General features: G+C 47.0%; 1 protein-coding gene and 1 non-coding gene across 2 annotated transcripts in view; both read left to right on the top strand.

Annotated features, from left to right (window-relative positions):
- LOC148659969 (ATP-sensitive inward rectifier potassium channel 10-like) overlaps nucleotides 1-10,065 on the top strand; it is a 31,990-nt gene extending 21,925 nt beyond the window's left edge. The window contains exons 3-4 of the mRNA XM_088633980.1: nucleotides 139-660; nucleotides 2,898-10,065. Coding sequence (XP_088490106.1) covers nucleotides 139-660; nucleotides 2,898-3,370 — 995 coding nt within the window. The 3' untranslated portion in view covers nucleotides 3,371-10,065. The remainder of the gene's footprint in view (nucleotides 1-138; nucleotides 661-2,897) is intronic.
- LOC148659970 (U5 spliceosomal RNA) lies at nucleotides 5,302-5,415 on the top strand. Its single transcript, XR_015939839.1, has one exon. It is a non-coding gene; the product is annotated as a U5 spliceosomal RNA (small nuclear RNA).
- Nucleotides 10,066-14,428: the final 4,363 nt, after the last annotated feature.

Consider the following 14,428-nt stretch of genomic DNA (forward strand, 5'->3'; position numbering starts at 1 on the left):
ATGCCAGAGGCTCTTACGATTTTCCAAAGCTTTGCAATACGCAAGGCCTTTGATAATTCAAAACTGCTAACACAGCCGTGCATATTTGTTTATTTTTATTGCAAAATGGTTCCAACCCTCCCATGTGCCTCTTTGCAGAGTTCGACCCCCCCTCCAACCACACGCCGTGCGTGATGCAGGTCCAGACCCTGACGGGAGCCTTCCTCTTCTCCCTGGAGTCCCAGACCACCATCGGCTACGGCTTCCGCTGCATCACGGAGGAGTGCCCCATGGCCATCATCCTCCTCATCTTCCAGCTGGTGCTCACCATGGTGATGGAGATCTTCATCACGGGCACCTTCCTGGCCAAGGTGGCCCGGCCCAAGAAGCGGGGCGAGACGGTGAAGTTCAGCCAGCACGCCGTCATCTCCAACCACGACGGGCGGCCCTGCCTCATGATCCGGGTGGCCAACATGAGGAAGAGCCTCCTGATCGGCTGCCAGGTGACGGGGAAGCTGCTGCAGACCTCCCTGACCAAGGAAGGCGAGACGGTGCGCCTGGACCAGAGGAACGTCCCGTTCCACGTGGACACCTCCACCGACAGCCCCTTCCTCATCCTGCCCCTCACCTTCTACCATGTCATCGATGACGCCAGCCCCTTCCGGGCCTGGGTGGCCAAAGGTGAGGCACTGTCCCCACCACGGCTCTGGCGGCACACTGGTGTGGATTGACATTATGTTGAAACTGGAACCCTGTTAAGGGACTTAACTCTACCCCCTGGAGCTCACAGCTGGCAGCCCCACTGGAGCCCAGCAGGTGTGAGTGAGGTCAGTACCTGGATAGGAGACTCCTGGGGAAACTAAGATTGCTGCTGGAAGAGGTGTTAGTAGGGCCAGTAGGGGGCGCTCACCCTGTGGTTTGTGTGGTTCCTAATGTCCCAGTATAGTGATGGGGACACCGTACTGTAGAAAAGGCACCGTCCTGCAGATGATATGTAAAACCGAGGTCCTCACTCTGTGGTCATTACCCTTCCCAGGGTGTTTCTTCAAAAGAGTAGGGGACTTAATCCCAATGTCCAGGCAAAATGTCCCCCTTGTCTTTACCAGTCATGGCCTCCTAATAATCCCCATCTCTGAACTGGCTTCATCACTCTGCTCTCCTCCTCACTGAGACCTGGTGTGTAGGGAGAGTACTGGAGCATCATCCAGGTGGGGCTGCACACTGGTGGTGGTGGAGGGGATCCCCATTACCTGTACAGCACTTTGAGCGGAGTGTCCAGAAAAGCGAACCATAAGTGTAAGGATTATTTATAAAAGAATAGTCAATCATTCTGAAAGATCCAGGCCACTGGTGAATGTTTCTGTCTTGGACCTGTCACCTCTTGCTTGGGAGGAATTAACTCACAACAGGTGTCAATGTCTGTGTGCACACCCTCTGTGGCCAGCAGGGGTCAGTCACCACACAGCTGCAGGATTTCTCTTCCTTCCTTTCTGTGCATGTCACCATCTGGTGGAGCATGTGTTCAGCTCACGAGGGATACGAATGGGAGGAGTGATGCTTCAGTCTCTATCCATAGCAATCTAGAAAAATGCAATATTAGGAACGACATTTTGTCGTCTGCTTGACATATACATCTGTTAAGAACACGGAGCTCCCTGTTTCACAGGAGGACTGCTAGCCAATGAAATCCCCTGATTGATTTTTAAAAGTCACATATATATTACTGTTATTGTGATTTCTTTGTTGCCCATTCCCTTGCATGGGCTTTGCTGTAAGTTTGTCATGAAACGTTAGTTGATCCCCTCTGTGCTACGGTGTGTCTGCTGGCCTTTTGAACCCAGGCTATCGGAGTTCGAAGCTTTTCTTCTTGATGAGCCGCAATTACAGCAATTCCGCGCAAGGGCCTGTTCCAGCATTCCTTCGGTGTCTTTCTGCCAGAGAGGCCTGCTTTCCTTTCCCTGCAGGAGTATGACCAGAGTCCCAGGGACGGCCAGCCCATTCAGTTGTCATGTTGGTCTTTGGCCTTTTGTGCTGTATTACGCCAATTGTTCACTTACAGATTTGAGAAGAATGTCGGGGAAACAGCCTGAAGGAGGCTGGTTTGCACCGTGCAGTCAGATCTCATCAGTTAGACTCCAGTTCTGGCTTTAGAGCCAGGACTTCGATCCCTGGTTAACGCGAGGCTTTCCAACTATGCAAAACCCCTGAAGTTTCCTGTGATGCCCCATTGGAAAGGCACAGGGAGGTGCAGTGAAGCATGCTGGAGCCAGTGAAAAAGCCGGGGAAATGTGTGGCTCAAATGCAGAAAAGCCTTAGCGCAGCTACTCTATGAAGAGGCATCATGTGTGAATGGTAATAACGATGTAACAATTTCTCACAGTAAAGGCTCTTTTACAAGAACTTCCCCTGCTGTCCAGCGCTACGGTGTTTTCAAGTTTGCAGGTGCAGATTGGCTCTTTAGGTAAAGAGCATTTGACCCCAGCCACAGTGCCATGATGGGGTACAAGAGGGGAAGGTCACTTGACATTTGACCCCAGCCACAGTGCCATGATGGGGTACAAGAGGGAAAGGTCACTTGACATTTGACCCCAGCCACAGTGCCATGATGGGGTACAAGAGGGGAAGATCACTTGACATTTGACCCCAGCCACAGTGCCATGATGGGGTACAAGGGGGAAAGGTCACTTGACATTTGACCCCAGCCAAAGTGCCATAATGGGATACAAGAGGGAATGGTCACTTGACATTTGACCCCAGCCACAGTGCCATGATGAGGTGCAGGAATCTGTTGAAGAAAGGGGGAATGGTCATTTGACCTTTGACCCCAGTCACGTTGCAGGAATCTGTTGAAGAAAGGGGGAACAGTAGCCTGGCATGAAGGGATAAAGATCACCCAGGTTTTTTTTTTCATGCTGCAGGTGGAGGCTGGACTGACCCGGATCTGGCCGATTTCGAACTCCTGGTCATTCTGTCGGCCACGGTGGAGCCCACCAGCGCCACCTGCCAAGTGCGGACCTCCTACCTGCCCGACGAGATCCTGTGGGGTTATGAGTTCCCCCCCGTGGTCTCCCTGTCCCCCACGGGCAAGTACGTGGCCGACTTCGCCTTCTTCGACAAAGTGGCCAAGTCCCGGAACACACCCAGTTTCAAATCGGCCCCGCCCCCCACTCCGCCCCCGCCGACCTCCCACCTGCCCCCGGGCCACGCCCCCCGCTACGCCCCGCCCCCAGGCGCTGACGTCACCGACCCTGAGAAGATGCGGTTGGAGCAGAGCTTCAGGGAGCGATCGGCCAGCACAGAGAAGGACAAGGACAAGGACAAGGACAAGGACAAGGACAGGGGCAAGGCGAGGGACAGCAGCCTCCTGAGCGTGCGCATCAGTAACGTTTAGCAGGTCCTTAGCTGGAAAACTGGACCAAGCTCACACTGACGTAGAACAAAACTGGCACTGCTGTAACTCTCTTACACACTTTCTGCGTGATTCTCTGTTGTTACTGCTCTAGTACCTGCCATTATAACGGACACTTACGTCAGAAAGCCGACTGCTGGGACGAAAAGAATATTGATGTGCAAGAAGATGATTAATGACTGTTTTGGCTCATGATTAATGACTATTTTGGCCAAATTTCCCATTGGCCCTTACCAATCATGGCCTCCTAGTAAGCCCCATCTCTGAACTGGCTTCATCACTCTGCTCTCCTCCCCACTGAGAGCTGGTGTGTGGGGAGAGTACTGGAGCATCATCCAGGTGGGGCTGCACACTGGTGGGGGTGGAGGGGATCCCCATTACCTGTGAAGCACTTTGAGTGGAGTGTCCAGAAAAACACTATATAAGTGTAAGCAATTATTAATTATTATTATTACGTTCCCCGATAATTTGCAAGAAAATTGAAAAGGGAGAATCAGATGCCCTTATTAAAGTTTACTGTGGTATATTGTAGGAGAAACAGGGTAAAGTGTAGTAAATTACAGGGGAATCATGGTAAAAGCAGAGGAAAGGCTAGACACAGTCTGAAGTGTAACACATCCCAGTGTTATAAGCGTAGGGAAGCACTACCTTACGAGCCCCGGGAAAGCATAAAGGAGGGAAAATACAGCATGGATGTCGTCCTCAACTTTCCTAAGGGCCGGCCGACAGTCTCAGCAAAGACGCCCCGAACACAAGAGCGGGCGGCGGAAGTGGAGAAGGAGGTGGGACGGCAGTGTGAAGACCTCAGTTCTCAATTTTGAGTGATATTGTATATCCTTTCCAAACACTCCCGCAAAGAGCCACAATACGCACATCATGACAGTTGCGGGACTCGCATAGGGAACAAAAACATACTAACGAGACTTGCAACAGAGAATTACCCCGATAACGAAATGCAATTAGAACGGAACTTGTAGAGAAAACGCACTAGAAAAACATGAAATGCTTCGATGACGAAAATCCAATTCTAACGAAACCTGTGAAGGAATCGGCAGCGGAGCAATGCCGTCAGCAGATGGTGCCACCCAAGACGGCGAACTGAGTCTTTCCGTGTTTTCCGAGCAGGAACTGTCGGTTAGTGTCGAACGACTTACTTTGCCGAGTTTTTGTGCAGGAGACGGGAATCAAACATATATCTTCACTAATGCGAAGTATTCAGTTCCTTCCAGGTTAAGGCAAATGTACTGTAAAATCGTTTTTATGATTAGAGTTGTAAGTCATAGCTGCGAGGTGATGAGTTTCTACCAGATGTGCTATATTTTATACTGCTTATTAATAGCGGTTTAATCATTCAGTGTAGAAGCTAATAATGTGCCTGAAATGTAACTGAGACATATTCGCTAACTACGCACTCCGCACCCCTCGATTAAAAATAAATCGCTATTTTGTATGACGTTTAAAACTTAACGTTTCTGGGAACTTAAAAAAACAACCTAAAAAGTGAAAATATATTGCCGTATCCTTTGTAATAATCACATTATGGTGCGAGGAATAATTCATGTGCCTGCATTTTTTTTTTGTTTCGTTTAGTCGTTTTAAACAAAACTAAGGACATAAAAGGGATATTCGCGTCTCCAAGCGGTTGTTCTTTAAAGCGCTCCCGAACGTGGGCGACCTCTTGACCCGCGGCAGTGGGGAAGTAAAATCATGGTCGCAGCAAGATTTTGACAGCAGACAGCACCTCCCCCCATAAAAGAAAACAAAGGCTGTATGCAGAAATCGTAGGGTTTCTTTAGCAGCTGCTCGATTTTCAAGGTGTTAGAGCCGTTGTGTTACACATGGCGATACTACTGTTGTGCGCAACGGGGGGTGCAGACCTCGGCCCATGTCAATGACGAAAGCCTGTTTTCGTGAGGTCTGGTTTCTCTCTTCCGATCGTATAGATCTTTCGCGTTTTACTAAAGGTTTCCGTGGAGATGAACAGTATGAGATTCAGCTGATTTTTGTGTTTGCTCACTTTTCATTTTTTTTGTCAAAAACTTGAGAGCGTCTTGGCGAGGGTGTGTGTGTGGAGAGTCAGTTTAGAACTTGGGATTTTGTTTTACTGGTATGCAGTGAAATAATGAACATGATTAATATTTAAAAAGGAACCTCCCACATTTAGGAACAAGTAAAGGTTTATTCCATGCTGAAAAAAAGAAACGCAACGTTTTGGCTGTGGAGCCTTCTTGGGGTGTGACACCTGAAGGAGGTTCCACAGCCGAAACGTGTTTCTTTTCTTCTATTTTCAGCCTGGAATAAACCTATTACTTGGTCCATTGCCGCCTAAGCTACCGACTTTACTCCTCCCATATTTGTAAGTGCTGAAAACAGTCAAGCAGTTCAAATTAATCCTATTATTAAATCAATTAAGGGCATAATTGTGTAACAAAGCGGGGCTGAAACCTTAACCAGCAGGCGTGACGGTCTCTGGGGACAGAACTGAGCACTCAAGAGTTAGCCCAAACAAGCATACACCTGTTCAACTGAGAAACTATGCGTTGTTGTGCTCACCATGTTGCCTGACAGGTTTCGACAAGGAACACTGGACAAAAGTATCGCGCTGACCTTTAAATCCCCCTTTTTTTAAAGCGAGACTTTCGCGAGATCTACGTTCTTCTGAAGAGCAGCGTCGGGCAAACGGAAATTTCAAGGTCTCCGTCTCCCTCTGGCGTGACAATGTGGAATTGCAATGGCCCCGCGCTTCACAGGGACACCGTGGGTTAGAACCGGTTTTGCCTCTGAGAACAGCACTGGCACTGATCCGGCCCGATTCCTTCTCATCTCCTCCCCTCCCCTTGGTTAAAGGCGCTTTCTGAGCGAGTGGGCCTAACCCAATCCCACGACGCACTGTGGAGATCAGTCCAGAGACGAACGCGAGTATTTAGGCGCCGTGCCTAGTAATTGTGATAGAGATCTCTCTACCGGCAGGTGTAGTAAAGTCCTGATAACACTCTTTCCAGCAGGAAGTGATGCCACAAAGCTTCATAACATAAAAATGTCAATAAACACACCTGTTTATTTTAACGACGCGATTCGGGTGCCAATCTAAAATAGCCCCGCGTAAGACAATTGCGATATAATGTAATTCTCCTTCCTCCTTCTGTCTTCAATCAGAATCAGTGGCTCACGCTCTATCAAGTGAGCTAATCAAATACAGCATCTTTTCTTCACTGGCGGGGGTGATTGGGCGGTAGACAAACTTCGAAAGAGGCGCTATGGACAGCGTAATTACAGTTACATTTAGTTCTGCTCGATGCCTGTGTGGAGAACTGCATTTTCAGGTACAAGGTGACAGTAAGTGCGCCACAGAATACCTTTACTCCTCCCGCGTGAAGATCATCTCTTGCGCTGCCACATCCAAACACACATTTAACGGATTCAAACCCCAAAGCCTCCTTTTTTTTGCAATCGTTTTTGGATAAGAATCTGTGAAGTTTTAGCATTTTAAAATGCGTCATTTTTTTGTTGTTGCTGGGATTGAAGAAAGGATTCAAATCCAACGACGGACTGCTGTGACAAAAATATAACTGAAAAAAAAAACTGTTCGGTTTGTACTTACCTACTCGTTGCCTTAATACTAGAAAACTGAATTTATACAAGATGTTATAGGTGCTCGTTACAATATCCTTTACTGTATTTAACGATTATAGCGTAATTGATGTTCACTGAGATGTTGATATATGTAGCGGTTTGTTTTCCACGGAAATGTATATTTTTTAACAATACTAAAAGCACTTTAAATGAGAAACTGTAAATCTGTCTTATTGCGAACTGTGCTTGAAGAAACTAACATTTGACACTGCGGTACCATTTTCTGTGGTTTCTGTAATGTAGTGGGTTCTGAAAACACCATATCCGTTTGTATTTACTCTATGCTGTGGAGATTTAAACAGCCCATGTTAAACACCGACTGCCCTTATGAAAGTTTACTGTGAGAGGGCCACTGTATCGGCACAGAGTATTAACATTAGCACAGTGAAATGGCGGTATAACACAGAGAGGTCAGCTAATGTCACAGAGCTCATACACTGAGCCAGCTACAGAAGTGATGTTACTCCCCCTTTGCAATCTAGGGCGCATAAAACTGGGCTTGAGGTGTAACAGAGTTCTCTGCTCTCTACAGAGCGCTGAAGTGTGGCTCTGCGCCCCCTAGCGGCTGTAATCCAGTCCAGGCAGGGGCACGGTGATGTGTAGAAAAATCCTGTAGTGGAGGGTCTGGGTGGTAATGTCCCCTGTCTAGGGCGCTTGTGTGGTGCGTGCTTGGAGCCTGGGAAAGACCAGGCTCAAATCCCCATAGGGACAGGACCAACAGCTCCTGGGGGGCTAAATAATCACACAGAATGACAGTTTCACCTAAGCGAGCTGAACATGAGGCGTTATCCTCTTGCTAAAAAGTGGCACAGTATACCATGTACCTACACCTCAGTAAACTTTCTTAAGGCAGGGCAGTCTGAGCTGCAGGACACACCGTCTCTCGGGGAGAGACGTTAAGCTGAAGTCCCGTTTGTCCGCGCTGCGGACGTTAAAAATCCCGTGGCACTTTTTGTCATCGATGGGCGGGTGTGAATCCTTAAAGGGCGGGGAGTGTAAAAGCCAACCAGCAATGGATCTCCTACTGTACTGAAGCTCATTCCCGGCTCTGAGTTCTGATCCTCTTCCTGTAGGGCTGGGGCCATCTGCAGGTGTTCCTATTGCAACAAGTTAAACCGGCTCCTTATTGGCTTACGTCAGTGGTGCACAGCTCCAGTCCTGCAATGCTGCAGTGTCTCCAGGGGTTCATTCCACCTCCACCATTCTTGACTGAACGCAGCTCATCGTGGGCTTATCTGGACAGTTTTTACAGGTCTTGAGCTCTTGATGGTTTAGGAAGACCCTGTGCCCTCACCATGTTGTGGACCTCAAGGACTGGAGTTGTGTCCCTATGGCTTAAGTTCTCCTCTTTCCCAGCGTCCGGCAGCTCGTCCTGTGCTGGTGCTTTAAGGACACCACTGAACGCTGCAGCTGCTGTGGCCCTCCAGCTGAACCTCCAGGACCAGGAGTGGACAGAGCCCTGCCCTGGAGCTGGATTGCTGTGAGCTATGACTGGAGGCACTTTGGGATCCTGGGGTTCTGATAAATGGCATTATGTAGTTGAAATGAAACCTTATTCGCGGGGGTTATTCGAAAAATAGTATACAAATGTCAACACTTCCCCCAGTCTAGGAATTAAGACTGTAAAATGGAAGAGGTGTTAGTGGAGCCAGTAGGGGGCGCTCACCCTCTGGTCTGTGTGGGTCCTAATGCCCCAGTATAGTGATGAAGACACTATATTGTAAAAAGGCGCCGTCCTTTGGATGAGACGTAAAACCGAGGTCCTGACTCTCTGTGGTCATTAAAAATTCCAGGGTGTTTCTCAAAAAGAGTAGGGGTGTTACCCCAGTGTCCTGGCCAAATTTCCCTGTCCTTTACCAGTCATGGCCTCCTAATAATCCCCCTCTCTGAACTGGCTTCATCACTCTGCTCTCCTCCCCACTGAGAGCTGGTGTGTGGGGAGAGTACTGGAGCATCATCCAGGTGGGGCTGCACACTGGTGGTGGTGGAGGGGATCGCCATTACCTGTAAAGCACTTTGAGTGGAGTGTCCAGAAAAGTGCTATATAAGTGTAAGGGGTATTCTTATATTATCACTGACTGTTCTTCATCTCCCTTTGCTGTGCTTCAGAGGCAACAGGGATGTGAAATGTGCGTTGGGGTATTTAAGGTGGATTAAGAACAGAAATGCCTAAACCAGGAGTCTCCAACCCTGTTTCTGTTGAGCCTGTCCTGTTAGTCCTGTAGGTCACCTATTTTAAAGAACCTGCGTGATATTGTTGAACCAAACAAGTCATCTGTTCATTAAGAGAACCCCCAATGACTGAAGAAGACTTCAATTTTAGTCCTCTCTAAATGTCTTAATTGAACAAATCCCGTTTAATTGATCACAAAAGAATCGTTGCATATCTTCAGCAATGGGTAATAGCGATCCATACAACCTGCTGGATCAGGACTCTTCAGGATCAGGTTTGGAGATCCCAGATCTTAATGTAATTGACTGCATCGGGTTTTTACATTTGATTTTCTGGACATTCTGCTTGTTGTCCAAAATAATTCACTAATTGGTAGCAAATGGAAATTCTGCTAAAACCACTCTGAATCTTTTGGTGGTGAACATGGGGTACATCACAGTGCAAAATCTAGTTTCCTCTTTCTGAAATACATGAGTGGAAGTCAGGATACATTGATACGCTGGTTGATGACACAACAATACGTTGACCAATTAATTTCCTTTCTCTCAATCCTCCGTTTTGTAGAGTCTAAATGACTGGCAAAGCAGAATGAAAAATTAAAACCCCCAAGTACAGAGACAAAACTGATCCCAACTACTTTTGTTTAACACCTTAAGAGCCATTCATGCCTTAATGTACAGGCTGTTGTTTCCTGTGTTAATAGGTGACGTCTAGAGTCTCATTTGGCCGCGTTTTTTTCTTGTTTAACAAGGACGTGGCTTTTTTGCCTCACATTTTGTAGTCGAAAAACTGGGAACCTGGCACTCTAACCTTTTAACGTTGCACCTTCTGAAACTGCTGATTTTTAATAAACACACACTTTTGAAAACTGGTTTATTGTTTTCTGTGTGCGTCTGTCATGTGGGAGGGGTGTGTGCTGGGGGAAGGGTTACAGAAAACAAGAAAAACAAAGTTAATTTCTGAGAATACTTCTAGTTCTCATCGTTTTATATCTGAATACAGAAATATTTATCCATCCATTATCTAACCACTTCATCCAATTCAAGGTCACAGAGGAGTAAGAGCTTATCCCAGCTAGCAACAGGTGCAAGGCAAGCTTTTCCCCTGGAGAAGATACCAGTCCATTGCAGGACGGACACACACACACACACACACACACACACACACACACACACACACACACACACACACACACACACACACACACACACACACCAATTTTTCCAGATGCCACTTCACCTACTGATACATCTTTGGACTGTAGGAACACCCAGTGACAACCTAATCAACATGCAAACTCCACACACATAGTTTCACTGACTTGCATTTCAACAGCTAATTGACGTGCGGATCACATCCCGCTGTTTCTAGAAACAAAGCATCAGCTTCAATAACAGAGTTGGGAAGCTTGGTCCACCCTCCCACCACTCTCAGTGTAAACTCCCAAAAGCTCTTTCTCTCACTGTACGCTTGTGTCCTCTACCTTGCGCTTCACAGAGGATTCTGAAGAAACCTGCAGGGACAGCTTTGCTTCTGGAGATCTTAACCAAATCATGAATTTGGACAGGGGAGAGCCAGTAAGTCTACAGTTTTTCTAGGCTTTCGTCTCTAGGATTTGAGCAACGTTTTAAAGCATCTCCCTAAGTATTTTTTATCTGTGCAGTCAACAAATACTTAAATAACATAACAAAAATTCGTTGTTTTTTTTTACCATGGTCAACTTCACAGTCTGGAGAAAAAAGAACAAGCCGTAGCAGGTGGAAGGCTTACTAAACTGTGATTTACACATTAAAGGAAAGGAAACACTTTTATGTGGGGTACAAAAGCGTTGTTGCTGGCATAATGTCTAGCTTCACAATTTGCACCAGACTTTGCTTCTGCTGGAGTTAGAGAATCTGGATCTAAATACCCAAATCCAGCTTTCATATTGCTATGGCAACCTGACAGGTGGCTGCTTGACCCGGCGCTTCGGTTTCCAAGGCAGCCGGTCCACAAGACTGCTCTGATTGGCTGGGGAGTGTTACCAGGGTAACAGACAGCTGATTCCATGCGAGTGGGCCCGATGTGTAATGATTAAGCAAAAAGATCTTCCTATTCATCCTTTTTTTATTTTGTTGTTGCTCTGGTTTTCTTTTCCTTCTTTATTTCATATTTCAAAAGGCCCGTACTGTGCAAACATATCCCATTTATGCCCCTGCTAGGGTCGACTCTGGGCCTTTTATTGGGAGGAACCTGGTGAGATCTGGCTCGTCGACCCACGAAGCTGCTTTGAATAAGGACACCCTCTTAATTTTGTACCATTTCCTGGACTGATTTCTGGACTTGTTCTTGGATCTCAGGTGCAACACTCTTGCTATTGGATAGTTCTGTTTTGTGACATTTCCTTTCATCTGTGCCAAGGAAATAAAAAAAAAGAATGTCTCTAGACTGTGGGAGGAAACCAGAGCTCTTATATGGTTTGGAAAAATGTCAGCCTGGTGAATTAGCCGATGGAGACAGAGAGGGCAGCAACAGACCAGTTCAGAAAATTGTGCCATTTGAGACACCTCTTACTCTGCATTACCTAATAAACTGAGGAATGTATTACAGCGTTTTCTACAACACAAGGTGTTCAAAATGACAGTGAGGTCAAGATCTAAGGTGTACATTTTTGGCTTAATTAATATCAAGCATGCACTGGATTCCAGAGTTTGGAGTTTGTATGTTCTCCCTGTGCTCACGTGGGTTTCCTCCCACTGTCCAAAAACACACTGGTGGGTTGATTGGCTTCTGGAAATACTGGCTGTGCTGTGAGTGTGTCTGTGTGCCCTGTGATGGATGGGCGTCCCTTCCAGGGTGTACCTCACCTTGCACCCATTGCTTGCTGGGTTAGGCTCTGGCCCCCTATGTGTCCCCCCCCCCCAATCAGAAACAAGACCCTTCCACTTCCTGCAACAAATTATCCAATCACACCCCTCGATCACCATCACACCTCCCGGATCTCAGAATATTTAAGGGTTCTTTACCACCATCATGGTACTCAGCATGGGGTGTCCCAGCGGAGCTCCTAGTTATCGTCCTCGCGTCTCCTTGATTGCTGTCCGGCTCTTGAATCTCTGGCTTCCCGACCTGTGCTTCCCTTTGACTACAATTCCGGATTCTCTGATTTGGCTGAGTTCACCCGGCTCTCTCTCTAACCCCATGTTTGATATTAAACCTGCTACCACATAGGGTCCAGTCTGACATCGCTCATTGGCCATCGTGCCACTACACTGTAGAATTGGACCAAGCAGCTAGGAAAAAGGGATGGATAGATGTGCAAACACAGAAACTGTCGATCTCTCACACACAGGATGTATTGGGAGGCTCTATTATTCTGTGGTTGATATCGAGTAGGTTTTACTTCTGGGATTGAAAATCCTTAACAACAAATAATCAATTTCTTCAGAATAAGCATATACCTACACCTTCTACCTCATTATGATTTCTTATTTATTGCATATCTCCAGTCATTGCTTACATGTCTGCATTGTTTACATTCAAACTATTTACCTGTTTACTTGTACATTGTCTACTGTTTGTTTGTATGTTGTCTTGATGCACTGTCTGCACTTTGTGTTTTTACACTTGTTTTAACAATCGAGAGACTTTCTGCCAGTAAGAATTCCATTGAACCAGGACAGAAGCAAACAGAATTTGCTTGTATCATGATACCCTGCCATTTTGTGGGAAACTGATATCCTTGATTTTTTTTCGTGAAGGTGCTGTATAAGATCCTCAGATAAATGAGGTAACAGCAACACAATGACCTTCCTGGACCCAATAGCTGCCTATGGTTTGGCATCCTTGATTATGCTCTTACCTGGTCGAGCCTCAGATCAGTGGCGTGTGTGACTCGGAACCAGTTCTCAGATCTCCTTGTGCTCCTGATGAGACTCCAGACCTCAGCCCTGCTTTCCTATTCAGGCCCACAACCCTCCTTCGTCTTCTGTCTTTTAGTCACTGGGGACAAAATCATCCAACGAACACAGACGGCTCACAACATTAAGATGAGATCACTTTATTGACCATATAAAATTTCGTGCATTAGGAATTTGTCTTTTCGGATACCTCACCTTGCTCTCCATGAGACACACAGACAGGGAGAGAAGCCTGGGGTCAGAGCACAGGGTCAGCCATTTATACAGCATCCCTGGAGCAGCTGGGGCTAAGGGCCTTGCTCAGGGGCTCCAACAGAGTAGGATTCCTCTGCCAGCCACAGGATTTGAACTGACAACCTACCAGCCACAGGCACAGATCCTTAGCCACAGTACCACCACTCCATCCCTGTTCGCTTTGCTCCTGAAAGATTCCGGGACAGAGGAATCTCCCTGAGCTCCTTCAGATCGCTCTGGGGTTTCATGACAAGTAAAGAGAGTGCTTTTTTTTTGGGTTCTCTGGCCGAGGGGAGGGGCAGGAGAGGGGGGGGGAGAATGGAAGCCTAATTTACTCTTCCCTGCTATCCGACAGGGAATAACGGGCCTCAGTATGGAAGATTAAACAGCCCATTAGTTCCAGGGAAATGAAGACCCAGCTGTGAAGCCTGGCAGAATGAGGTCTGCATTACTCTTATCACTTGGCTTGTGCCTTTCCGTTTTGCCAAACCTTCTCTTTCCCTGTCGGAATTTTATTAAAAATGAAGCCATCCAGTTCAGCTACACAAGAAGGACTGCAGTCACCCAGTGCAACTGGTTTTATTTCTACAAGCCCCGTTTAAGAGTGAGCAGGAGTGTCATACAAAGGATTGAGCAAAGGAAGAAACAAGTTCAGGCAACAGTTTACAAGGGTCAGCCATAAAAAAAACATCAAGACTCAAGTCTTCCTGTTCCCTGGGCAGTAAACCTCAGAGGAGATGAAAATCCCTTTCTGCAGAGGTCTGATTTATGGGTGACACCGGTACGTTTTTCACCAGACTGTCAGAACACTATTCTAAAAGGGCTCTGCTGCTCTGCTTGCCCAGCAAACAGAACCTTTTATGGGTCTGTGTGAAGAGGTGCATCAGAGATATACTGGCTGGTTTATGTGGGTCAAATACCAGTCAGACAGCACTGAGCTGGGATTTTCTGTGTTTGAGGCAGATGACCAGCTACTGGGAATAATAAGAATAATAATTCCTTACACTTATACAGTGCTTTTCTGGACACTCCACTCAAAGTGCTTTACAGGTAATGGGGATCCCCTCCACCACCACCAGTGTGCAGCCCCACCTGGATGAT

This window comes from Lepisosteus platostomus, chromosome 6 (assembly GCF_059453375.1).
Source record: "Lepisosteus platostomus isolate fLepPlt1 chromosome 6, fLepPlt1.hap1, whole genome shotgun sequence".
Taxonomy (NCBI): Eukaryota; Metazoa; Chordata; class Actinopteri; order Semionotiformes; family Lepisosteidae; genus Lepisosteus; species Lepisosteus platostomus.